Raw genomic sequence first — 24,193 nt, 5'->3', positions numbered from 1 at the left:
TTATTATTATTACTATTATTTTGTTCCAATTATTAAACTGTTCTTATCTCAACCCTCGAGTTTTCTTACTTTTGCTCTTCCGATTCTCTCCCCCATCCCACCAGGGGGGAGTGAGTGAGCAGCTGCGTGGTGCTTAGCTGCCGGCTGGGGCTAAACCACGACAGGGGCTTTTAAGTTGCGTAGGTAAGGATGTACAAATTAAGTTGGGGAGGAGAGACGCTAGTCAGCCACCTTGGGAACCCCTCTTCCTGAACGTGGATGGTATCTTCTGTGGCACTGCTTTGGATAACCATGTTGTGCAAACTCCCAGCTCTTTAGAGATCCAGTGGACTGTCAGACAAAAAAAAAACCTCACATCATATGTCATTCTGGGTATGTACTTGCTGTGAATGAATACAAAGGCCTATTCATCACTCCTAGTGCTCACATAACTGACAGATGAAATCACTCTCCGGCTGTGAAGATGACAGTGGCCCAATAGCTAATGCTGTCTAACAGTTTCCATTAGAAGGCCTTGTTTCTGATTGTTTATAATTTTGCCAGGCTTCAGCTGCTTCAGCTGAAATTTCCCATGCCATATGTCACCACAAACTGAAGTTTTGTGTGTGGAAGGGCCTAGATGAATAGTCATGGCATTTCCAAGCTCATGTATCACTGAAAAGTCACTTGAACACAAATTTTCAGAGAGTAACTGTACATTTTTCCTTTCTTGAGGGAGCAGGAAAAACATCTGGAGCTAGATGCTCCCCAGTGGTTGGTGCTCAGGCTGAAGTTGGAGTTGCAGCTAAACAGCCTGAGTGCAAGAGGTTCCATGTCCAAGGCTCTCAACTTGGTAGGCATTCTTGACAGTTTTAACCTTTTCCAAAATGACCAATGTCTTTTGAGGCTGTACTTTGGTCCCCTGACATACTTAGTCCCATATTGTAGCCCATGTTGACAGAAGTTGTTTTAAGCAGACTGAGATTATGCTACCAGGGAGCACAGTTTGGGAAGATGGCATCTAATGACTTAAGTTTGAGTCATACATAAATTTGAGTCATACAAAAATACAAAAAACCCTTGGGTTTGGGTATGTATGATGGCTTATAGCTGTCCTCTGCTCACCCTTTACCTTCTCCACTGTTGTCCATTTGTCATATTTCTGACCAGCATTCCCTGTCATATGGGATCAGGACCAGGTTTTCAGATCTCCTTGCTGGTCTGAGCGTCAGGCTGAAGTTGCTAGTTCCTGGAGATGAGTTATTTGAGCAGCTTTTAGAATTACTTTAATTTGGTCCACTGAATCAATTTTTTTCTCTGCACTTCCAAACAATACTGGAGAGGTCAACAGGAAGAGCTTTCAGGCTGAGCTGAGTTGTCCCCAGGTGAGGTGGTTGTGTTGGGAGGCCATTTGGTGACCAGAAATCAGCAGCATCAGCTCAGTTGCACACTGGGTGGGGAAAGGTGCTCTCTGATCTGCAGCCTATATAACTCTTTCTCTACAGATATTTTTATTAGAGTGAGTGTTACAAGCCGCTAGAAAGGACTTCTAACTGCCACAGGAATCTGAGAAGGCTTGTGTAAGATCTCCAGGGGAGTCTTTCCTTAACCATTGCTCAACCCAGAGATTTTCCAGATCTCAGTAAAAACTCTATGTGTGCTATGTTTTCCCAAACTGGGCATCAACGTGAATTTTAGGCGCTATTGGCTAGGAACTATCTAGAGGCAGATTTTACAACCACCCAGAACATTTTCATTTAACTACCCACACTACCAGACCTTCAGATGATTTAGAGCTCGCTCTGACAAACCTGAATTACCATTAAACTGGATAGCTTGGGTCCAATTAGTAACACTATCCCAAGAAGACAGTGTTCAGGATAGCCTGCAAAAAATATCTGACCACTTACTGTACTCTGCTTTTACAGTGGGTTTTGCAGTTGTGCTGTATTCTGTAATGGTATTGCCATAGTGTTAGCAGTACCTTAACTGGCTAATTTAAAGCTAGCTGGGTCTGTCAATGCCATGCTGCAATTTTAATAAGGTCTGTGGTAGAGACACATCTGCAGTGAGAAATTGTCATCATTCTGCACTGCCAACATGGTGTAATACTCTGCACAAATCCTCAAGCCAGACCTTAGGAAATGAATCTGGATCCTATAAACATTTTAGTGGGAGGAAGCAAAAATACTTGCATGACCTGCCAGGTCTTTTTGTCTCATAGGTAGGACTTCATATGGAGGAAGTGGTCTTTTCCCTTGGTGATAATAAAAGCACTTTATATTTTTGCTACAATGGAAATATCATGCATTACACAGATCACACTGAACAGTATTCAGTAAACTGCAGATGTCCTTAAATTTCCATTATAAACTTGATTTTATTCCTATTCCTGACTTTGCCAAAATTAGCCCCATACACCTACAACTTCACAAGCATAATCTTATTCTGGGACAGATTTTTTGGAAGAGTTGAAGGAAACTGGTCAAGGTGTTTAAGAGAGATGATGGCTAAAAAAAATGAGATCATCTGCTTGGAGAGTTTCCTAAAGACTTTTTGGCTTGTCATATCCTGAAAATTCATCTGCCTAGAGATTCAAAAAATATTTCAAATCTGTTGGTCTTGGCTAGAAATGGTGCCTTTGAATAGTTTTAGGCTGTCTGGTGACAGAATTATTTGGTTACTGAAAGTGGTTCCTGCCTCAGTGTGAGTACGTATATGTGTTATGTGTTCTTTGGAGATCTTAACTCAACTAGTCAGTGCCAACGTGCTCATAAACTTATGGTGGCATATGTAAGGTTTCTAAACAACTCTGCATGTATCCTAAACAGACATGTTCCTTCTCTGAGACTAGTCCTATCTGCATGTACTGCTGTCTAAAATCCTCACCGGTGTGCTTCTTGACTCTCACTGCAATCCATGCTGAAGCTGACAGCATGGCTTTACAGTCCCTTCTGCTCAGCCCCTGGAGACCTCTCCCAAAGGGAACAGCATTCAAATCTCATTCTACTCATCCCAGTGCTCTTTCCTGGGTAAAAAAAAATCATACCTGCCATGATTTGTGCCAATATGTCAGTCTCTGATGGCTGCGAGCCACACAGGATGAGGCTTAAGTCAATATTATTTTTCAGCATATACGTTTTGTGGCTTATTTCTGGTTTTATGACAAAATAAGTTCTGAGGCATAATGTTACTATTCTTAAAGAGGATTTATTTCAAAATATGTGCTTAGGGCTTTCTCATAATTGGTCCATTTTTAAAGACGGTTCTTGAAGTGTGACCAAAACCAGAGGCAAACAGATTCACTAGACAATTTTCAGTGTCTCTCACTTTAAATAAGAAGAATGTGACATCTGGAAATGGTATAGCTGTGCCATACCACTGCATTAATGCGGTCTGCTGGGATCACTACTTACTCACTGCATCATCCCCTTAGTTTGTACTGAAGGTTACGACGTAGCAATGTCTACAGTAAAGTATTCCCAGCATGTACTATTGACCGGGGGACATTTCCTATGTCCCATGAGACCTTGTTTTTAGTTAATAGTGTTGCCAGACTTTAACATTTAAGCCTTCATCTTTCTGAGCTCCTGACTGTAGTTGGTTTTGTTGTTGTTGAGGTCAAGTCCCTGACCTACAAATTGCTGGAGCTTGTGTGTGTATTTGGGAGAAGTATGACACTATGCTTTCTGTGTTTATTATTCCATCAGCATCTGTTCTTGGACACTATTTGAAGCAAGCTGTTGGGCTAGATGGACCTTTGTTTTGACTTAGTGTAGATGCTCTTACACTATATTCTCAGTGTCAACAAAAATAGTTGACTATTTGCTGAAAACAGAGCTAGGAATTCACTTTGTCAGTTTAAAGACTCTAACAGTCTTTTTACTGTTGTGTTTTTTTGTGAAGAAGCTTTGGTATCTCTGTGCTCTGGAGCTGGGACTTGAATCCTAAGCGAAGCATTATCTTGGAGTCAGGGATATGCTTTTTCCCCCCGTTCTGGTTCAAAGTGTTCACTTCTGGCTCTTGACAATCACATTTTGAATGTGCTCACTAGAAACTTGGTAGGGTTGTGCACTTAGGTGCTGTTGACCATGAGCATACCCTGACAGGACGGAGCAGGACATTGCTAGTTGCAGACTGCTTTGCCACACAGCACAGGAACTGAGTACAGCAGGACTGTCCAAATGGTTGTTGTCCTCTGGGGCTGAAGAACTGCCTGACTGGAAGGCAGAAGTGACAAACAAGTTTTCAGGGGCTTTTATGAGGGAAAATGGGTTATGATGGTAAGAAGATGAGATGTAAAACTGACATCTAGATGGATTAGGGGAAAACTGGAATATGGCTGGCTCAGTAAGAGTCTACAGAGATTATAAGGCGAAGAGGAAAGGCTTACAGCAGGGAGAGAGTAGGATGGTCTGTGATCTTGGAGAAGACTTCTCTGAGACCTGGAGCTGAGCACAGGCTTCCTGTGTTCAGTACCTGTGTTCAGCTCTTGGCTGTGGAACCCACCATAAGGGACTTCTCCTCCCGATACAAGTCCACACAGATGTTGACAGTCACAGACTCACTGAGAGACAGGCTTTCACCAGAGGGGATCTGGAGAAGTCATTACCTCCACCTTTCTATCCCAAGACCAAGTTACAATCACGTCACCCCAAGCTACACTATCTTATTGTTGATCTTGAAGTTTTGTCCAGTGTCTAATCTAAATCTCCCAAGCTGTTTGGTTTATGCTGCTTTATGTTTTATTCTTCCTGATCTTTCCACCAAGAACATATTTCCTTATTCTTTGCAACAGCTTTTTAGTTGAAGACTATTAACCTTCCTTCTTAGTTGTTACGTCTTCAGCACCCCCCCCTCCCCTCCCCATTTCTTGCAATCTTCCCTTATGGTTTCTGGACTTCTGTCCATTTTTGCTGGTCTCCTCTGGCCTCTTGCCAACTAGTTCATAACCCTTCTTGAAGTGCAGTGCACTAAACAGGACATGGTCTTCCAGGTGAGTCTTTAACAGTGGGGATCAGCCCACATGGACTCTTTCAGTAGTCTTTAAGACCCTTTAGACATCCCAATGTGAGGGCTTTGCCATTCATGTTCAGCTTGTTCCACCATAGTCCCTGGATTTTTCTCTTGTGAACTGGTACGTAGACAATTGTGTAAGTACAGATGAGTATTTCTGTATAAGCATGGTATTTTGCACTACTGCTTTCCATTCATTTTAGATGGCTTCTCTAAATATATCAAGATCATTTTAAATTCTGATCTTCTAGCATCTATAACATCTGCAGTCCTTCCTTGCTCCATCTGCAAGTTTAATAATCATACTTGATATTCCATCTTCTATGCCTTCAATGAAAACATCAAATAAAACTTGATATGGGACCAATGCCCACAGAATTCCTTGCAAAACACGTGTATTTTGATAGGTTATGATGGAATTACCCCGTGGATACAATTATCCAACCAGACTTGACCTCCTGCCCCTTCCCACAGCAGTCTCATTTAGATCACAGTTCACTAGCCTGTTCATGAGGGCATTATAGGAACTACTGCTAAAGGCCTTGCAAAAAATTAAAGAAAATAAATAAATTCAAGCTATATAACATCTGCGGCCATTACTTCACCCTCCCTTTAAGACTCCTAGAGTGAAGTTGATCAGGCTTAGGCAACTGTAAAACATCTAACTTAACTGGTTACTCTCTAAGCAGGTTTTGCATATTTTAGGCTGAAATTTTACCCCTTTTTCCTGGTAATAATTGCACTGTATGCTTGCTGTTGACCTTTTTAGTAAAGATTGATGAAAAAGGGAGAAAAAAAGGACATTAAACTCTTCGGTTTCCTTAATGTCCTCTGCTGATAGCACCCCCCCATCTTTGAGTAGTGGTCCAAACTTCCCTTTGTTTTTCTCTTACAACCTTACCTGGAAAATTGCTTTTACTTATGCTGTTTTACTAGTTGCATCTTGTGCATTTTGTCTTTACTAACTGTGTACAGGCCCCCCACCCTCCCCATCAATGGAGTATTGTGCTGGGTTCTCTACCAGCTGACCTAGTTTCTACTTTACAGATATGTATCTCTCTCTTATGCTTGCGGTCAATTAAAAGGTTGTGAATTAGCTTCCTTCTGCTGAATTTCCTTACTTTACACTGGCATAGGTTGCACTTGGTTTCTTATTAGCATTTCTTGAAGGAACTGACAGCTCTCCATAATTTGTTTTTCCCTTAGATTTGCCTCTTAAGAGATCTTCCCTACCCATTCTCTGAGTTTATTGACATCTGCCTCCTGGAAATCTAGTGCTGTCAGTCACTCAGTTGGATCAAGCGGCAGAAGTTGACACTATGTTCGCTGCAGTACTAATTCCTTGTAAAATGTCGTATCTGGCAGCAGACTTTGAGTCATATGTTACACTGCCCTCTATCTACATGTAAAACTGCCGCTCAGCTTAGTAAGGTAATGACAATTACAGTATGTATTAGCCTTTAAGATTAAGGATGCTGTTCAGAATTTAGCATGAAGAACGGGAAGAAAAATGTAACTTCAGAGAAACCTTCTGTAAGGATTAATACCTGCCCTTATAATGGACCTCATTCAACGTGGACAGAGGATCTGTGCTGATGAAACGTTTATTATCACTAAGAATTTGTGTTCTAAATAATGCAGACCAAGGTATGCAATGATCCTTGCTCTAATTTGACTAGTAAAAACTTAGAACATGATGCAGCTGTTTCATGGTGCAATGGGCAGACAGTGAGACCGTAATGGGGGAGAGGAAGAAAAAAGCAATAAGCTTCACCTTAAGCAAAAACAGCTGACCAGACCACACTGGACCTACGCCTTGTAAGAACAGTGACAGAAGCTCTTACTGAGATCTAATGCAAAACCAGTAAGACTTCAGGTCCTACTAAAATCCTCTAATATTCTTTAATGTTGGTTGAGACCACTGTAGATACATCATGGACCCTCTCATAGGTCAACTAGAGATGGTCAAGGAGTCAGGCCAAGCCTGGTGCTTATATTAGAAAGCCTTCTTGTTACACAATTATTTTTACTGACAATATTACAATGCAAGTTTCTTTACTATCACTTCAAGTCAATTTGGATTCCCTAAACAATGAAAATTAATTACCAGTAAACAGTCCCAGCTAAGGTCAATTTTAATGACAGGTGTAAACTAATAAAAATGTGGGCATCATACTGGCAATGTGGTGTTGGAAGACAGAGGAGCAAGCCTTGCCTATAATCAGAGTAGTGGTGATGGTATAGAGAAATCCAGGTTGTTGAATCACTCTAAGTTACAGACCGCAGGGAACGAATGTGCAGTGTCAATACGCTATCTAGTGGCTGTATCGATTATGACATTATTCCTGAATTCTGTTCTTTTGCTTGTGAACTGTAGTACTAAAAAAATACTTTAGATGAAATCAGAGTTTGTAAGTCAATAACCATACCTTAATGAATCTAATCTAAGACATTTTGAGGTTATAGGTGATTAATAATAAAAAAAAAGGTAGTAAAGTCTGCATGAATATGCAGACAAAACTATTGCTGGGAAGTTCTAGGCAGCCATTCTTGTCATTAACAGCATTCTGATGGGCATTGGACAAGCAGTTAAGATTTTTTCTCCTTCGTATACAGACTGTGTTCTAGATCAACTAATAAAAACCAGCTCAGCTTAGGAGCGCTTCAAGAACAAGTTTAAGTATTTTCTTTAGCTGCTAGATTATGCAATATTTTGTGAGGTAAAATAGTTAATCTAGGTACTTTAAACTGGGCACATAGTATACTGTAATGCAAGGCCAGATGTGTTCTCCTCTAATGGGGAAAACTAATCCCCATCCCTTGAGATCATAGACTAGGAAGAGGTGAAGATCACACACAAGGGCATTCTCCTGGTTTTCCGTTTCTGCCAGGGATGTGATTGACCTTCAGTAAATCATACACCCCTTTTGCTTTGTTATTTATATTATCTGTGAAATGGAGGTAGTACTGTTCTACGGAAGCTAAAACAGCTTTATAGTTGATGAGTACTTCTGTTGCAAAGGCCTTATTTTTCTATATTATATATACAAAATAGAAAATACTATATGTATATATGACCTGTACCAGCATATTTAGGGTACTGCATGAGCTACAACTAGCACACAAATTAGTTATATTTAAAAAAAAAAGTCTGACTCACCATCGCTCTCAGCAATTTTGCACTTTTCTACTTAATAACTGAGAAAGCTCCCTAGACAGCTGTTAAACCATTTATCTTTAAGTGTACTTAATTAAGTATGTGTATTTGTCTTAGGAGGCTGAGTAAAAGACATGATGATGCAGGTTTCAGCTTGGGTAGCATTTCTTGAACTGTTCTTTCTAGGAAAGCAGAAATTTTGTTTTGATCTTTCTTCATGCATCATGAAATCAAAGGTGCCAATTTTGTTCTCTATTTTGGTAAATAATTTTTCTATTTATGCATACTTCTGAACCCTTAAAAACAAGTTTAAAATAGTTGGTAAACAATGTTCACATTACCTGTGTTTATCATAATTATTTGATATAAAGCTTCTACAGTGCATGTCTTTTGCCACATACAATAGCAGTTAATAAATATGTATATAAATACAACATATGTATATAAATGTGCCCCACAGGTGGTTGCTGGACTAAGTTTACAGACTGCACTTGATAAGAAAACCATGATTTTTAAGAGCAGTGCATAAAAGTCAGTTCCTTGGTCTTGCTCTTTCATCACAAATAAATCCAAAACTCAGAAGCTTATGCAATAAGCATATAAGAGTTGGCAGGTCTACAGGCAAGCTGCTTTAAGTGCTCAAAGCTGATGAGCTTAACCTCTTCTCCCCTCCTACCCGCAAGCATTTTCTATACTTTCTTCTGATTCAACATTCACTCCAGATTAATTACCCTCAAAAGAGATATTTTAAAAATGCTTTAACTGAAAGAACTTTCTTTTAAGATGATTGCTAGTAACAGAGACGGGCTTAAAAGTACAAGAAAAAAGTCCGACACTCAGGATTCATTGCACAAACATTTAAACGGAGGAAATAATTTCTTTTACAAATGTGTTTCTCTTGTATAAGAATAATTTTGTACAGAAAATAGCTCTTTATACATTTTACAGAAATACACTAACATTTAGATTCTCTGTTAATGGATAATGATTGAATGCAATTTAAGATTTCAGTTATGTTTTAGAGTCACCAAATATCAGTAACACAGCAATACATCACTTCTCCAGTATCCTTAAACTGCTTGACTTATCAAGTATTGAGTCAAGACAGTAAAACATTCCTAGAACCATGTTCATTTGCAAACACTCAAGTATCTTGAAACTATTAATTTCAGGAGGTATTTCATAACTAATACCATAATGTAAGTATCAAGGAATATGAACTTAACCCTTAACAAGGCGGCATTACTTGCTCACTTAGATTACCCTGCTGGCTAATACTGTAAAAATCAAATTGAACAGAAGCTTTTATATTAAACTGGTTTACTTTTAACATGACCTTCAAAACGAGATAGCAGAAGCTACTCTAGTAAATGCTATACAGCATTAATACAACATTAAAATGTAATTAAAATACGTTCATTTTCTTAAGAAAACACCATGGAAGGTAGAGGAAAAAAAAATCAGTAAATTAAGATAGAAAAAGTAAATCTGTGAAGGACAAGAAGAAATTGAAAAACACGTGTATATATATTTATATGTAAAATGTAAGGGTATGCTAGGAAGTACATATATTTAAAAATAACACAGTCTTTGAAGAAATTGAGTAAAGTCCATATGGTATCATGTGGACCTCAAACATAAACCACATTCAAACACTCTTCTCCTACAATTGCTGTTTCAAGCACCCATACTTATATGCAAAGTTCCTTTGAAATTAGTGGGAAGGTAAGGACATTTATCCTTGAAATACAGCTATATGCAGTAATGTTTTCTGGCTTTCTAGGTATTTTATAAGTTTAAATAGAAGATGTAAGCAAACAAGTACTATTTAACCCAATGACAGAAAAACTGAAATTTAGATTGTATATGATCTATTTAGTATTCATACACAGCTACTTAAGAGTCTGCCAGCTGTGCCCTATGTGAGTACTGTTGATGCTTCCATGCTTCAAGATTCAAATGTGTGACTACGTTTAGTCAAACATGGCTCTCGCTCCGAGTTAGCCAGTCTCTTAACACATATAACTTTCAAATAAATTCATCTGGTACTGGTACACCTCTCCTTCTCACAGCACAGAGGTTGATATGAGACAGTAATGAATCACATTATACTAGTTCACATTTCCATGTAGTTAGAAGGAGAAACAAGCCCCCTGCAAAAGCTTATTCCAGTGATTTTGCAAATTCTGCATAGTCAATGTATCCATCATTGTTCTTATCATCATCTCTTAAGACATCATCTATTAGACTAATCAGCTCTTCTTCTTTCATTGCCTGGGTATGCTCACCACCTTCCTACAAAAACAAAACCACATTCAACAGTTTGGCAGTGTTTCCCATCTAGTGGCACATATGACAGATTACTGACAACTAATTTTTTGTTAAGCTATTCATGTTTGGTGCCTAATTTGGCACTAAGTTTTATGCAATCATTTATACCAATGTAAGCAACTTTTACCAGGTGCAAGCTATGAAGTCCAAGTTCTCTGGACTTCAGAACAAGCACTCTGTATCCAGTTAATATTCTGAGCCAAAAGTTCTAAAAGCTAAATAGCACAGTGTATAATGATGGATAATAATCTAACAGATGTATTCTTAATTTGGATCTTGATGTAATATAGACACTATCATTTCTATACAGTAGAGAAACATCTTCCTGTGTGTCAGAACTTGCAAAACGCAGAGCCTGACAGTAACAGAGTAGTGAAAAAATCCAGCACTGTAGCTTGAAGTCAGTAAAATTCTTAGTATCGCCCCTTACGAGCAAAGGGGAATACAAAGAGGTGCCTTTGCACAAGAAACAGCAAGTCATTATTCTGTTCTTGGCTAGGTATTTTTTGCCACAGGTGTACACAGGAAGTTATGCTATTCTGATTTGTAACTTCCAAAAGGTCTGTATGAGATAATGTGTTAGTATTGTCTTCCTAAGGATTCTATCTTCCTACTTTGTCCTTAAATGTTCCTAGCTGGAAAGAGAATTTGTGTTTAGAAAAAGGTGAAGAAAACAAAGGCAGACCGTGACTGGTTCTTCTAATATTAATTTTGTGCAAGAGGTCTCTTATAGTCTGTGTATCCACGGCAGTATCAGTTTGGAGTTGAAAACAGCAGCCTTAAAACCTTGACCAGCATCATATCACATGCTATTTCTATAAACCCTCATCAGCATTATCCCATTTTGGACAAATTCCCTTTCTCCCCCATCCCTGCCTACCAAAGTATCCCCTCTGTCAAATCATTTTCACTCTACAGTCCTTCCTCGCTCTAAAGTTTAAACTACAATGGAGACTTCTCGAAAACTGCAATGTGACATGAAAAGCTGTGATAAAGCTAGCACATTTATAAATCAAACCAAAACTATCAGGAGGAAAAAAAAAAAAAATCTCATTTCCAGGCAAAACTGTAACTGCACCAAAGATGTGTTGTGACTGTTCTGTTCTCTTGTGAGCTGCTTTTAGAGAGTCAGAACTGTTTCCAAACACACATGGTGTTACAAAATTCCACCTACCTCTTTGTGGACATGTGATATAGCAGTAGCAAGCTCTAACCCATCTAGCAAATTATTGCCATCATAATCATGCATTTTGAAGTAATGAAGCTGCAACTCTTGTGGAGACATCTCAGATTCCGGTTTCTCAATCACACCTTCCAAATGTTCCATGATGTGGCTAAGAAAAAAAAAAATAAACAAAAGCCACAACATATCTGTCAGTTAATATTTAGTGCTCTGTTTACATCAAATTTAGTCTTTGATCAGACAGTCAAGTACACAGGAAATATTGTATCTCTAAAAGCACCCTGGACAACCGAAAGCTACAGTTTTATACTAAGATGAAGAGGGCACAAAGGTTGTTACAGGTGCTGCGGTGGCCTCTAATACCTTAGACAGCTATTTCTCTTTCTTCTGGCCTACTTAGCAGGTTATCAAAACAACTGAAGCAGTGCCCAAAATCTCCTTTTGGTTGTCTTCCAAAGCACAGGAACAGGAGGAAGATCTTTCCCAGTCAAACATGAAGTACTCTAGGGAGTTTTATTTGCTGCTACCACTGTTTTGTCTGTATGAAGAAGCAAATGAGAAAAAACCTCTCACCTTACCTTTCAGAATCTGATTTTGCCTATAGTATGTTGATCTAGGTAAGCAGGATTCCTGTAAGAAATTCTTTACAGTACGAGTAGGCCTAAAGGCTCCAGAGAGACCTTTCTAGGTCTAGTATCTCTAGAAACTTATCGAGCAAGCATGTCCCATATCTGACTCCAGCTAGTCATACAACATCCTGAGAAAAGAGGGTGCCCTAGGCTTACGTCCAACTCACATAACAGGACTTAAAAGATAAGCAACTCATTAAGAGGTAAAGTTTACATTTTTAGAATGTGGAACACATACTCTTTATCTTGTACCAAGTTCTTATCAAGGCGAATATTTGCATGTTGACTCTCTCCTACGTGTTCCTCGGCTAGGGCAGAGATGAAGAATGCAGCCAGAAAGCAGAACAGCAGATGTATTCTACAAATCCTCACGGACATCATGCTTTTCTACAAAAAGTAAAACATCCCCCCCGCCCCCCCCCCAAAAAAAAAACAGATGAAAAATGCAATCTACTTTCAGGAGATTTACAGAGTGCTTAGAAATAACCCCACTAAGTTACAATAGAAGAATTTGCTTCATTTCAAGCACTTAGCAAGCAGAAGACCAGAGAGCTCCAACTAAGAATTTCAATGAGAGTGTCTATTTCAAGGAAGTATTACAGCAATTTTCAAAGAATTACTTTTCTGTCATGCAGTGAATGTGCACTCTTCAGCCATGCTTGGGCCTTCGTATCGCTTATAGTCAGCCAACCACACCAGCTCCACGCAAACCTGCCCCAGGGTTACGGGAGCAAAGGTTGCTTACGGTATCAAAGGGGCTGCGTCCCATTAGTAGCTCAGTTAAGACTGCATGCCCTAAGTGACGTACAACTTTAAAAATGCAACGGCCATGGCAGCGCTCACTCCACAGGCACGTGAGAGGCTAAAGCCCTCCAGCAGGTGAGCGGCGCGCTGCCCTGCCGAGACGAGCACAGGCGCCCATCGTTGCCTTCGGCTTCTCGTGTTTTCTCCCACCTCCAGCAGCGCCCGCCGAAGCAAACCCCGCTCTGCAGCCGGTTCGGCACGGAGCGGTGCCGGAGGCCTGACAGCTGGCACCGCGCTGTCCGCCCGCCTCCCACCCGCGGCTCCCCGCCCCGCAGGGCCCCCGGGGAAACCCCCGCCGCAGCGGGAGGGGGCTAGGACCGCCGCCCCCGCCCAGGCCACAGCACACCCCGCTCCACCTCTCCCCGGCCTGCCTGGCGGGCGGGCCTCGCCGCCGCCGCCGCCGCCGCCGCCGCCGCCAGACTACGCACCCTGCGGCGGATGGCCGCCGCCGCCGCGCCGTCCACTCCCGCGGGCTCTGGGTCACGGGCAGGTGGAGCCGAGCTCGGGACAGGCCGGCCACCATCCCCGGCGTCACCTCTGACCTCACGCAGGCGCCGCGCTCTCGCCCCGCCCCCTCCTCCCGCCTATTGGCTGCACCTCTCCGTGAGCGGGGGCTACGTCACCGCTCCTGCAATTCCACGTGGAGCCCTCGCGGAGGGACAGGTGGAGCGCCCCGCCCACCACGGGCGGGGCCCTCGGCGCGACCGTTGAGGTGGGCGCGCGGGGCCTGCGGGGGCACCGGTCACCGGGCGCCTCCCGGCCCGGGCAGCCTCGGCCGGCCCGGCTCTGCCCGGCCCGGCCCAGCCCTTCCCGCCGCCCGGCGAGAACCCCCCTTCCAAAGGGCACACCGTGAGGATCCATCCAGCGCTGCCCCGGGCGGAGGGCAGGTGCCGCTGGTGGAGCCGAGCGGACGGCAGGGCTGGCGCCGGGAGGGCGGGAAGGAGCAGCGTGAAGCCCAGTGTGTGCCCGCTGCCCGGCTGTTCCTGCTCTGCGCCTTCCCCTCGCGGCCTCTGAGCAGCCCCTTCCCCAGACGACGGGCTGTGCTTTCCCTGCCCCGCTGCTCTTTCGGTAACGCCCCGTCGCCGTTACCCTCTGCAGCTTGTAAAGTGTTCGCTCCCCCGTCTCGCCAGATGTCGAAGGCCTCGTTATTTTTACACTTGACTTCTAAATAGCAGTTGCTTTCGCCTCTCAAGGTGACAACCCTCAGAGCGGACTCCGACCTCGGGAAGCCGTGTGGGCTTTTGGCTCGTTACTCGTGCACCAGTGGGTTGTTCTGTGCTGAAATCGCTGCTAAAGGGGGGCGGTGGCTGTCGGGAACGGCTGGCAGAAGAGGCGGGGGGTTTAGGTGACTTCCGAGCCCCTTGGTAAGGGCGCAGCACCCCCGGCCCTTCCGCCGAGGAAGGGAGCTCCGGTGCCTCGGTGCCGGGGCGGCAAAACCGTAGCGCCGCAGCGGCGATGCCAGCATTTCTCGGGCCCCGCGGGCCCGCTGTCCGGGACAGGCCGAGGGCAGTCGAGTAGGCGCAGCGCCCTTGGCGGGCCGCGAGGCCGGGACAGCGGCCGCCCGCGCGGGGGGCACGGCTCTCTGGGCCGGGCGTCAAGTGAGAGGCGGCAGGGAGGGCTGGCCGTGAAGGAGCCCCCGTCCCCGGTCGCGGTCCTCGGGCAGGGAGTCGTCCCGCCCGCGCACGCCCCGCCGGGCACCTGGGGGCGGGCAGGGCCGGGGCGGCCCGCCCGGAACCGCGACCCCGCACAGGCTCCAGGCGCCTCCCGGGCGCTGCCGCCGGGGACTCCCCGCCGGGCGGGGCGGGGCGGGGCGGGCCCGGCGCTAAAATGGCGGCCAAGGGCTCCCACTCGCACGTGAAGCTGGAGGGGGAGATCGAGCGGTGCCGGGCGGAGGGGCACTGGGGGCAGCTCCGGCACTTGGCGCAGCAGCTGCTGCCGCCGGCACGGCCCCCGCGCAAGGCGGCGGCGGGGGGCGCGCAGGACGCAGGTGAGCGGCGACGGGGGGCGGGCGGGGTGGGGCAGAGCTGCGGGGCGGCCGCCGTCGTTACCGGGCCGCCCGGGCGTGGGGCGGCGGCGCCGGCCTGTGGCTCCGTGCCGCCGTCCGCGGCCCAGCAGCCCCGGCCCGGTGGGCTGGCGTGGTCGGGAGCGGCGGCCGTCCCGTCTCCCGGGTTTGCGGGCGAGGGCTGGGGAGCGCCGGGGTGCCGGCGGAGGGAGCGGGAGTGTCCGTTGTAGGCGCCCCGGCCCCGCGGCGGCAGGAAGGGAGGGATGCCTAGGAGAGGCGGCGGGAGCCCGGGAGACGGCGTCCAGGAAGAAAACTGGGCTTCCTCTTCATGTCAGCGCTTCCGAGCCCGTCGGGCTGCGAAGGGAAACTCGCTGCTTGGGGCTGTCACTGGGAGTGAGGGGCAGCAGCGCTTGCTGGGTGGCTTCTGTGCGTTTGGGATGTTGCCCTCGCCTCGGTAAGCACCCGGACGCAGGTGATGGCTGCGCTCAGTGCCTGCCTTTAATTTAAGAAGCTCAGCTGGGCTGTGGGCAGGCTACCGACCGAAATCTTCTGTGTTTGGAAATGGCTCTTCAACTTCTCGGTACCTGTGATGCCGATTCCCTCTTGTCCCCTCCCCGCTCCCTTCTGGATGCCCCTAAATTATCTCCCTACATTGCTGAAGAGGGCTGCTTTATTTAAAGGCTGAGGCTCATCCAAGCATCTGTTCACATGTAAGATAGGTTTTGTAAATAGCAAATATGCTCTTACCTTTTTTCCTGTCATAACACACGGCTTTGCCCGTTTTTAAATGAAATCACTTGTAAAAAGTGAGGCAGCCTAACTTAGAAATACAAAATTCTGTGTCTGTAGTCAACAGCAGTGAGCTGTGAAGAGGACCTGACCCTAGCCACCACGCTGCTACAGGAGTTCTGCCGTTGCCGTCACACGAGCTGTTTCTCTGAATAGAACCACTTACTTAGAGTAGCGTTTCTAGGATGCGGCTCTAGAGTTAATTGGAGCTTGCTGGAGTGCAATAAACTTCACAGTGGGAAAGCACGGTGGGGGGAGGCGTTGGTAGCTTAATACGTGTTTATTTACGAGGCTTTCCAAGTGTATATGTGATGCAGATCGAACCCTGTGTTGAGAACCACAGGGCCAACCTTTGAACTTCAGTCGGGTTTCAGTGGTGCTTGCCAGTTGCAAAGATCATCATGCAGTTTGGAGGCATTAATAGTTGAAGAGTTCATATTAGTTTGTTCCCTTGTAATTAAGAGGCATAACAACAGTGTGATTGCTGTAAAAACATTTGTTAATTTGCTGCTATGTCATCGTAACTTGCTAGTTATGAGAGAGTAATGCTTTGTTATTGCTACAAAACTCTTCTTCCAGCGAGGGACTAGCTACAGTTTTGTGTTTCTAGAAACAATAGTGTGTCTGGACGGGATTTTTTAATAGTAGTATTTGCTTTGAGAGATCATGTATATTTATTTCTTCATTGTATATGGTTTTATGTAATTCCTTAAGTTTGGTTAAGAAAGTAGTGACTACCTGAAAGCTCTTCAGTGTTGTGTAGAAATGATTGCATGCAAGATGGGGGGGAAATATATTTGAACACTTATGCTTTCCACTTTATGTACTACATATACTTTGTTCATGCAAGTTAGTTGTAGACCTGCAATTGAGCCAGAAGAGCTATGGTTATAATTTGATATGCAGCTGAGCACTTAAGCCACAACAACAAAAAAATCTAAAACACTCCCCCCCCTTCCCCCCCCAAGTTGATTATTAATGCCATATGTAATGTATAGGTAGTAAGTGGGGATAAGTTGTCTCATGGACTGAAAATATAGAAATAGATACACTATCATGTTTCCTGCATTCTAGAATTTCAGACTTTGAAATGTGAAGTATATATGAAATGTAGGCCTCGGCTCTTTGATTTACAAAGATTTTCCTACCCTGTTTGACCCACTAGTCAGCTGATTGAGGTACTACTTTTATGAATAAATGAACTACAGAACTGGACCCATCATGCAAGAGCTCCAAGTAAACTGGCAGATGAAACCTTTTTTCAGTGTGATTGCAACATTGCATGATGCTTCATGCCGTATCCAGTGTTACTACCTATGTTTGAGTTTCTCTTCTGTAAACTGTGAAAAGGAGTGGGTTTTACTGTAGAAGGAATTACATGTGGCATATTAGTTATGTCACTGGATCAAGCCTTGTGTGTCTTTAGTAATGGATGCGTAGAATGTGTCTAAATTATTTTTTTTTCTGTGAACTTTCAGCAAAACATTAAAAATTTCTGATGTGGTTACTGTTCTGCAGTGAAATTCATACCTTACCCATAGTCCAAAGCATGTGTTTTGTTCTTGTACATTTGTAAATCTAAAGGGTGCACTTAAATGTTTGCAAAGATTGGTCTTAACTTTTGAAAGTGAGTTTTATGATGAAAACTTGTAGTTGTTACATTAGTGGCAACATCGGAATGAACTGTGGTGTCAAAATTGAAGGATTCATTAGAGAAAATCTTCAAGTTAAAAGGAAGTGTTGTTTCATTTTTTCATAGGAAATGTACTGTTTCCAATAGCTAGAAGTTAATGGAACTTATTTTTCTCTGCTAGTTCTTCCTTACCCCCTTGTTTGTGTTACTGTTTGTGTGCCTTAACGGTATGTTGTTTTGTTTTTTTTAATGCTATTTATCAGCAGGACGGCACTAAGTGATGTTTCTTGTTGGTTGGTATGTGCTTTCAGAGGACTACGGGAGTATGCTGCTTGCAGAGGCTCTGCTGGAAGAATGTTTGAAGGAAAACTTTGCCAAACTGAAGGACTCCATTCCGCTGACAGAGAAAAATGAGCCAAAACTGAGTGAAGCTAAACAGTATCTGATCAATATCTTAAGCAGAGGAAAACTACGAGTAAGTGGGCTCTGTCATCATAATTCTTGCCAACTGGATGCTTCTTTCATATGATTATTAGCCTGATGTAAGGTGTTGGCATTGCCTGTTCATGTCCCTGTATGTACAGTGCTGTATTTAGAGCTTTTACTAATGGACTGGTAATTCGGTACCTCTTTGCAGTGTCTTCTGTTGGGAGACTTGCTCTTTCATATGCAAACAAATTATACGCTATGAGTATGTATCCTGTTTATTTTCTTATTAGAAAGCAGCAGGATAAAATATTTAGGAATTCTCTGGGGTGGTGGGGCATGGCCACATAATGGTGCTGTCAGGCTAGCACAGCTGAGTGACCTACTGCTGCTCCTGGTTTGAGGGAATTGTGTACACCTGGTCAGCTCCAGATCAGAGGTAAAATGTGCCACAAGCTGCCGTTAGGCACTTAAGGTTGTGGTGTGAGTGCAGGATGACAGCCTTGCATTGCTTTCAGTCTCTGCCAGAGAAGTTATGCTTTTATTTTGTTTTGTGGTCTGGGTGCATGGTTGGTAGCTGCCTGCCAACGCAGCTGCAGAGCTTTAGGAGTGTTTTAAGACTCTGCCTTGATGGCTGCTGCTTAAAACACAGCATGTACTTAAAACACAGGAAAGAAATGGAGGACAGCAGTGTTGACATTGTTTATTTAGATGGACACTTGGTGTCCTTGGACACACAGTTGCATAACTGGCTTTAAAACGACGATGAATTACAACAGTCTGTTCCAGACTTGTATTACTTTTGGTCTTGAAACTCACTGGCTAGTTAGCTTGGAAGTGTATGTCATACTTTTATCATATTATTTTCCAGGGAGCACATGTGCAATGGCTTTTCTGGGGGAGCTCCTTGTTCTTAACTTCTTGAAAGTCAGTGTATTTAAAAAGTAAAAAGGAGGGGGGAAGGAAGAGGAGTCCATCCAACGCTCTTTCTTTGTAGTTTAGCACCAGTAACAGCCAGAGCCACTGAATTCTTCCAGGTCTTGGTCTTCAGTTTGGCTGCATGAATTCCCTTTACTATTTTTTTTGTTAGTGGTGACTTGGCTACTCATGCAGCATTGACCTTGTGTTGACTGCGTGTATTAAAAAAAGGAGTATGAAGGCTAGGAACCTTTTCATGCTTTCCAGAGCATAAAAAAGGTCTGAATGGATGTGTATTACTGATTTTTGTTGTTGTTACACAATTTGTATGCATGTTTTCAATCTTTAAGAAACCAAATGAATCTTAGAAATAGCAGGCATGCCTTCTGTTTTTCTACTTTTGCCTGAAAATTCTTTTTCTACTTAAGAAAACTTGGGAGCTTTCTCGCTCTTTAATTAAACGTACAGAGGAGAGGGAAGCACTTGACTAAAAAGCGATGCTTTCTGCCTACTTTAAAAGCAGGGGATCTACTTGGTGTGTATGTAGGTAGCCCTGACAATGGCAGGCTCTTATGTGCTGTCTGTGGCTGGTGAATCAAGAGTAGGTCAGCTGAAACCAAAGAGGTGGCTTGTAAGCTGTGTATTTCCAAGATGAGCTCCAAAATAGTTGCCTGACCTTTGTTGCCTGCTGCTCTCTTGAGCATAGCCATAGGATCTGTAGACACTTAAATCCTTCCTACTCTGGCCTGCAGAGCTAGTAATGTTGAGAGGAAAGCATTTTGAATATGCTTAATCTGAAGTACCTCATTCTTGCTGTCTGGTATTTTACCATGTAAACACTCTTTTCCTGTTTCCCCCCCCCCCCTCTGTTTTAGCCTAAGTATATGACAGAAGCTATGCTGATCCTAGGAAAGCTTCATTATGTGGAGGGATCCTACAGAGATGCCATCAGCATGTATGCAAGAGCAGGAATTGACGACCTCTCAACCAAAGATGAACCTCTGTACATGCTGCGTTTGGTAACTGAAGCCTTTGTTATTAAAGGTAAAGGACCATGTATGCATATTTGAAGTACGCTGTGTTTAGGTTGAAGTTGAAGGTATTTCTCCAAGTGATTTGAGTGGAGCAGAGTTAGGGCAATGTTGTATGCTTTAGAAAAATCCTACTGGGTATGGTCTGTGTAGTTTAAACTTAAAGGCATTATGGAGTCTTAGTCCATGGTTTTTAAACTTGGCTAGCTTGTAAAGAAAAGCTTGAAATTGGAAATCTTGTGGTAATTGTTGGCTGTAAGTCAGCAACACACTTGAGCTTGTGTATCCATTTTGGGAAAATCTAAATCAAGCACTCAGCTGAATTGGGGCCTATGCTTTCTCTTAGAAAGAGTTTGTCTACTTGTAAATTTTAATGATTTCTGTGAATTAAGCAAGGACGATGTTTCCAAGTTTTAAACTCTGGACTAACATAATATGTGCTTTCAAAGTGGTAGTATATTTTTGCAATGCATGTCACACAGTATCAGACCTCATGTACAAACAGGAATCTCTCCTCCACCTTGTAATTCTACAGACATTGCACTGTTTGAGAGATCCTAATAAAAACTGCCTCTACGAGTAGTGAAATTGCATTTCCTTTTTGAGTGGGGGAAAGGAAGACCCTAGTCAGTTTTTGACTTGGGGGGAAAAAAGATCAGTAATCTTCTCCTTCATTTGCTTTCAGTTCCTTTATAAATGTTGCTCAAGTACTGCTACCTATCTACTGCTTTCTACTCTTTTCAGCATGTCCACCAGCTAATTAGGTGAATGAGAACTCTGATGATCAGATACCTTCAACTGGTATGTAAAAGAGTGAAACCAAATCAACCCAAAATACTGTTTGACTGGGCTGCTAGTATTACTGATAATAATTTGGGTGTTTCATGATCTCACACAGTCATTCTGCTTTTTTGAAAACCTGTTTGTGCTGCTTTGCTTGCTTTGATTTTGTTTTCTGTGGCACTGGTTGAATCTGCTTCATTAACGAGCTTTTGTGGAGCAGGACTAGTTTACTTGTAACTTGCACTAACACTTGCACAGCGCAGAGGAGTGAGTAACTGCCAGTGCATTCATAGTAGTGTATTTGAGAGGAACTACTGGTGCACTCCAGAGTCTGAAGGAGATGCACTATCCTCACTGGGAACTGGATAAGGCCCTTGGTGAGGTGTGAATGTAATAAGGTATGCATGAACACTGATGGAATAACACTGTTCCTGTGAGGCCTCTCCTATGGTATTGACTAACTCACTTGCATATGAAGATATTGGGGGTGGAGGTGTTTGCCTCAGAGGATCAGGCTGTAATTTTTTTTTCCATGTGCTTTAGCACAGAACGTAAATATTGTGTTGCCCTTGTGTTTGTGTGTAAACCGTAAGGAGCCTCTGCCATTGCAGAGCAACCTCTGTGCTATTACTGTTCCACAGTTTTTATCCTCCATGATGATTATTTTCAGATTGGCCAAGTTATCAAGGGTATAGTAAGTCATTTGGTATTCTACCAAAGTTTATGACCGAGAGAAGTCCAGCAGAGTGGAGCTTGTCCAGCTGAGTTTGGAGAGGGCACTCACTGCTAGGATCACTGTTCCCCCATGCTGTGTGCTCAACCTTCCAGTCTTAGAGAAATAAGCCCTTAAGTGTTAGAAATTTGTACAGGTATCTATGGCAATAGCAGTGCGGATTTAAATTTTCATTTCAAAACATGTCTGTCCAGGCTACCTCTGTAGGGCAAGTAACAGCACGGAGTTGAATTATTTAAAATTAATTTAAACTTTATGCTAAATATTTTTCTTATTCCCCTTTTTCATTTGATATGTTTGCAGAAATTCTGTTGATCCATACCACATTATTGCCTTTGGTTGAACTACTGTTAGCTTATGCAAGCTGAAACCTTCTTTAAAGACACTCTTGAATATCTCTGCTAGTAAAATTTTTGCAGGGATCATTTAGGCAACAATCCAGAAAAGCCACAGTCCTGTCTTTATTTCAGGGCAGAACTTAGGTTCCCCACTTAATTTCTTACTCAGATTTTCAGTAATGGGAGAAAGCAGTTGGTTTAATAGAATATCCCTGTTCATCCAGTATTAGTTAAACACCAGAATTTCGTATCACTTCTTAGTACGAACCTGAAACTATCTTGGTTTTGTGTAGCTAGTACTGCTGGGTTGTGCCTGTATGCAGAATGGCAGTGTAGGTTCTCAAGCACTTAGGATTGTGCTGGAAAGATTATGGAAGAAAGAAAAGTCAAATCAAAGGCACTCACACTTTTACTGTTGGAAACAAACAAAAATGTAATGAGAAAGATGTGGGATACGCTGGGAGGAGCTGCATAGATGAAGTCAGTGGTGGAAATGAAACGTGAACCAGCAAAACAGTTTGCTTTTTTTTAGAGCACCTTTTGAGCTCCACAACACTGAAGGTTGGACATTGAGCTAAATCTCTGGGGTTGTCTTCTGAAGGTCCATAGCATGTAGTAGGTTCATATTATGGTAAGAAGCAATACGGATTTGCACCCATGTGATTGGACTGCCAAAGTTGAACAGAGAAAAAGTTTCTTAGTTGCCTTGCTCAGACTTCTACCCAAGGTGAGTATCAAGCAGTAAACATTGAAGTTCTTTATGAACATGGGGACTTGAGCAGTTGACAAGTCACAGGAGAAATGGCAGAGAAGGCAAGACTCTTCCAGTTTCTCAGCTGACTGCTTCTGCTTGTCCTGTTTCTAAATCTGCACGTTGTGAGGAGAGCAGAAGTTCTGTGGGCACTGTGAGTGGAGCTCTGACAACAGTTTGATCTTTTGTGATGACTAATTTTAACCTGTATGGTTAGTTAATAGGTAGTTGGTCTGTACTTGTCTCCTTCCTCCCCATCCTCTGTGAAGTTAATTCCTCCTTAAAACCTCTGCTCAGTTCACAGTACTGCAGGTAATCTCTGATGCAAGCAGTTCTGTCTGTTGCATAAAACAGTACTGAGTGAGTAAACTTGCTCTCATTCTGCTTCTGATTCACTTGGGACATGTTGTGGCTTTGTTACCTGGTGTTGTCCATTCAAAACAAGCAAAAAAGACTTCAGAACCACATGTGTAACTGCCAGAGCCCATTGGTTTCCCTCTGGCTGTGCTTGCTGCAGAAACCCTGCAGAGGTCTCTGCTCCCAGTGGATACATCTTCCTGGTAGTAGGGTAGGTCACAACCTAACCCTTTCCAAAGCAAACTATAGCTCTAGTCAGGACTTCAGCATACCTAAATTCCAAGTTTGTAGGAAGACTCCTATGTTGTTGCAATGTTTGTTGCACAGCCTTTCTCGCTGCGCTGTGTGAGAGCATGCCGAGAGCTGTGTTAACTGAAGGAGACTGTTGCCAGCCTGAGTGATGAAGGCTCAGGCATGGCTGATGTGGCGTGTGGGTCCTGTCTTTGTAATGACTGAGAGGGTCTTTGGCTTGTGGTCAGGATGTGTGGCATCAGAGCTGTTGCAGGGTGAGTCAGCTCTGTGCGGAGGAGCTCCCTGTGTCCCGTCAGGCAAGGCACTGGAGTTCCACCTGGAGGGGGGTAGCCTGGAGATAGGTAGCTGTCTAAATCTGTGCAGCGATGACATAGGATTGCGAATGGTATCTAGCTGGTTCTCTAGTGAGTTAAAGCTTTAACAGTGTCACTGCCTCTCTTTCTCCTTTTCTCCCAGTCCATCCTGCAGTAATTTTTGTGTTGTTATTGGCCATTTTCAGCTTGGGGTGGGTTTAATTTGTGCAGCTCTGGTCTGAGCTCTCTGTACAGTCAGAAATTGGCAGTTCTGGGGTGACTCATCACCTCTTCAAATGGCATCTGACATGGATGAAGTGCATGGTATTGTACAATACAGCCTCTGCTTTGGCGACTGTGAGAGGAGGCTGTGGACTAACTTGTTCGTGGGTGTCTAAAGATGGGTGAGATGAATCCCTTGTAAATTTGTTTCTGAAAGTTTTTTTTGAAAACTTGAGAAGAGAGTGCCACTGTATCAAAAGGCTACAGTGTCACCTCAGCCTTTTTAGACCTTAGAAAAATCCACGTGGAAGAGAACAAGGTGATACTGCGTCTGTAAGAAGCCTTGATCATAGTCTGTGTTTTGTTACACCAAGTCCAACCACAAATCACACATACAAGGAAATGAGACTTCGTTAGTTCAGTGGCTGGGAGCAATCTTTTTGTTCTTGAACCCATTTAAGTCATTGAAAGATGTTTAAGATCTGTAGTGTGACACTTTTGAAAAACTGTAATCTCATGAGAAACTCTGCTGGATTGAGCCACTGGTCTTGAGAGCCCTCCTAAGA

The 24,193-nt window shown here is 43.5% G+C and overlaps 2 protein-coding genes across 7 annotated transcripts in view; one reads left to right on the top strand and one right to left on the bottom strand.

Annotated features, from left to right (window-relative positions):
* Positions 1-8,976: 8,976 nt before the first annotated feature.
* On the bottom strand, positions 8,977-13,686 carry MCFD2 (multiple coagulation factor deficiency 2, ER cargo receptor complex subunit). Of its 2 annotated transcripts, none has more exons than XM_072856748.1 (4): positions 13,528-13,576; positions 12,534-12,603; positions 11,658-11,817; positions 8,977-10,447 (listed from the first exon to the last, which is right to left on the bottom strand). In XM_072856748.1, the coding sequence occupies exons 3-4, from the start codon at positions 11,808-11,810 to the stop codon at positions 10,316-10,318; spliced, it is 285 nt and encodes a 94-aa protein (XP_072712849.1). In that variant the 5' UTR covers positions 11,811-11,817; positions 12,534-12,603; positions 13,528-13,576; the 3' UTR covers positions 8,977-10,315. The 2 variants fall into 2 exon arrangements, with proteins under 2 accessions (XP_072712849.1, XP_072712848.1); XM_072856747.1 differs by having other exon boundaries at positions 8,981-10,447; positions 12,534-12,682; positions 13,528-13,686.
* A 1,193-nt stretch (positions 13,687-14,879) lies between these two features.
* Positions 14,880-24,193, top strand: part of TTC7A (tetratricopeptide repeat domain 7A) — a 181,143-nt gene continuing 171,829 nt past the window's right edge. For 2 of the 5 annotated variants that reach the window (XM_072856744.1, XM_072856741.1), the window contains exons 1-3: positions 14,880-15,086; positions 17,835-17,998; positions 19,743-19,911. In XM_072856744.1, the coding sequence (XP_072712845.1) occupies positions 14,927-15,086; positions 17,835-17,998; positions 19,743-19,911 (493 nt within the window). In that variant the 5' untranslated portion in view covers positions 14,880-14,926. Of the gene's footprint in view, positions 15,087-17,834; positions 17,999-19,742; positions 19,912-20,657; positions 20,700-24,193 lie in introns of those variants that run through there. The other 3 variants (XM_072856742.1, XM_072856743.1, XM_072856745.1) reach the window with 3 other exon arrangements.

Source organism: Ciconia boyciana, chromosome 3, assembly GCF_034638445.1.
Source record: "Ciconia boyciana chromosome 3, ASM3463844v1, whole genome shotgun sequence".
In the NCBI taxonomy this organism is placed as follows: domain Eukaryota; kingdom Metazoa; phylum Chordata; class Aves; order Ciconiiformes; family Ciconiidae; genus Ciconia; species Ciconia boyciana.
The sequence above is the reverse complement of the archived record's forward strand: the minus strand, read 5'-3'. Positions and strand labels throughout refer to the sequence as shown.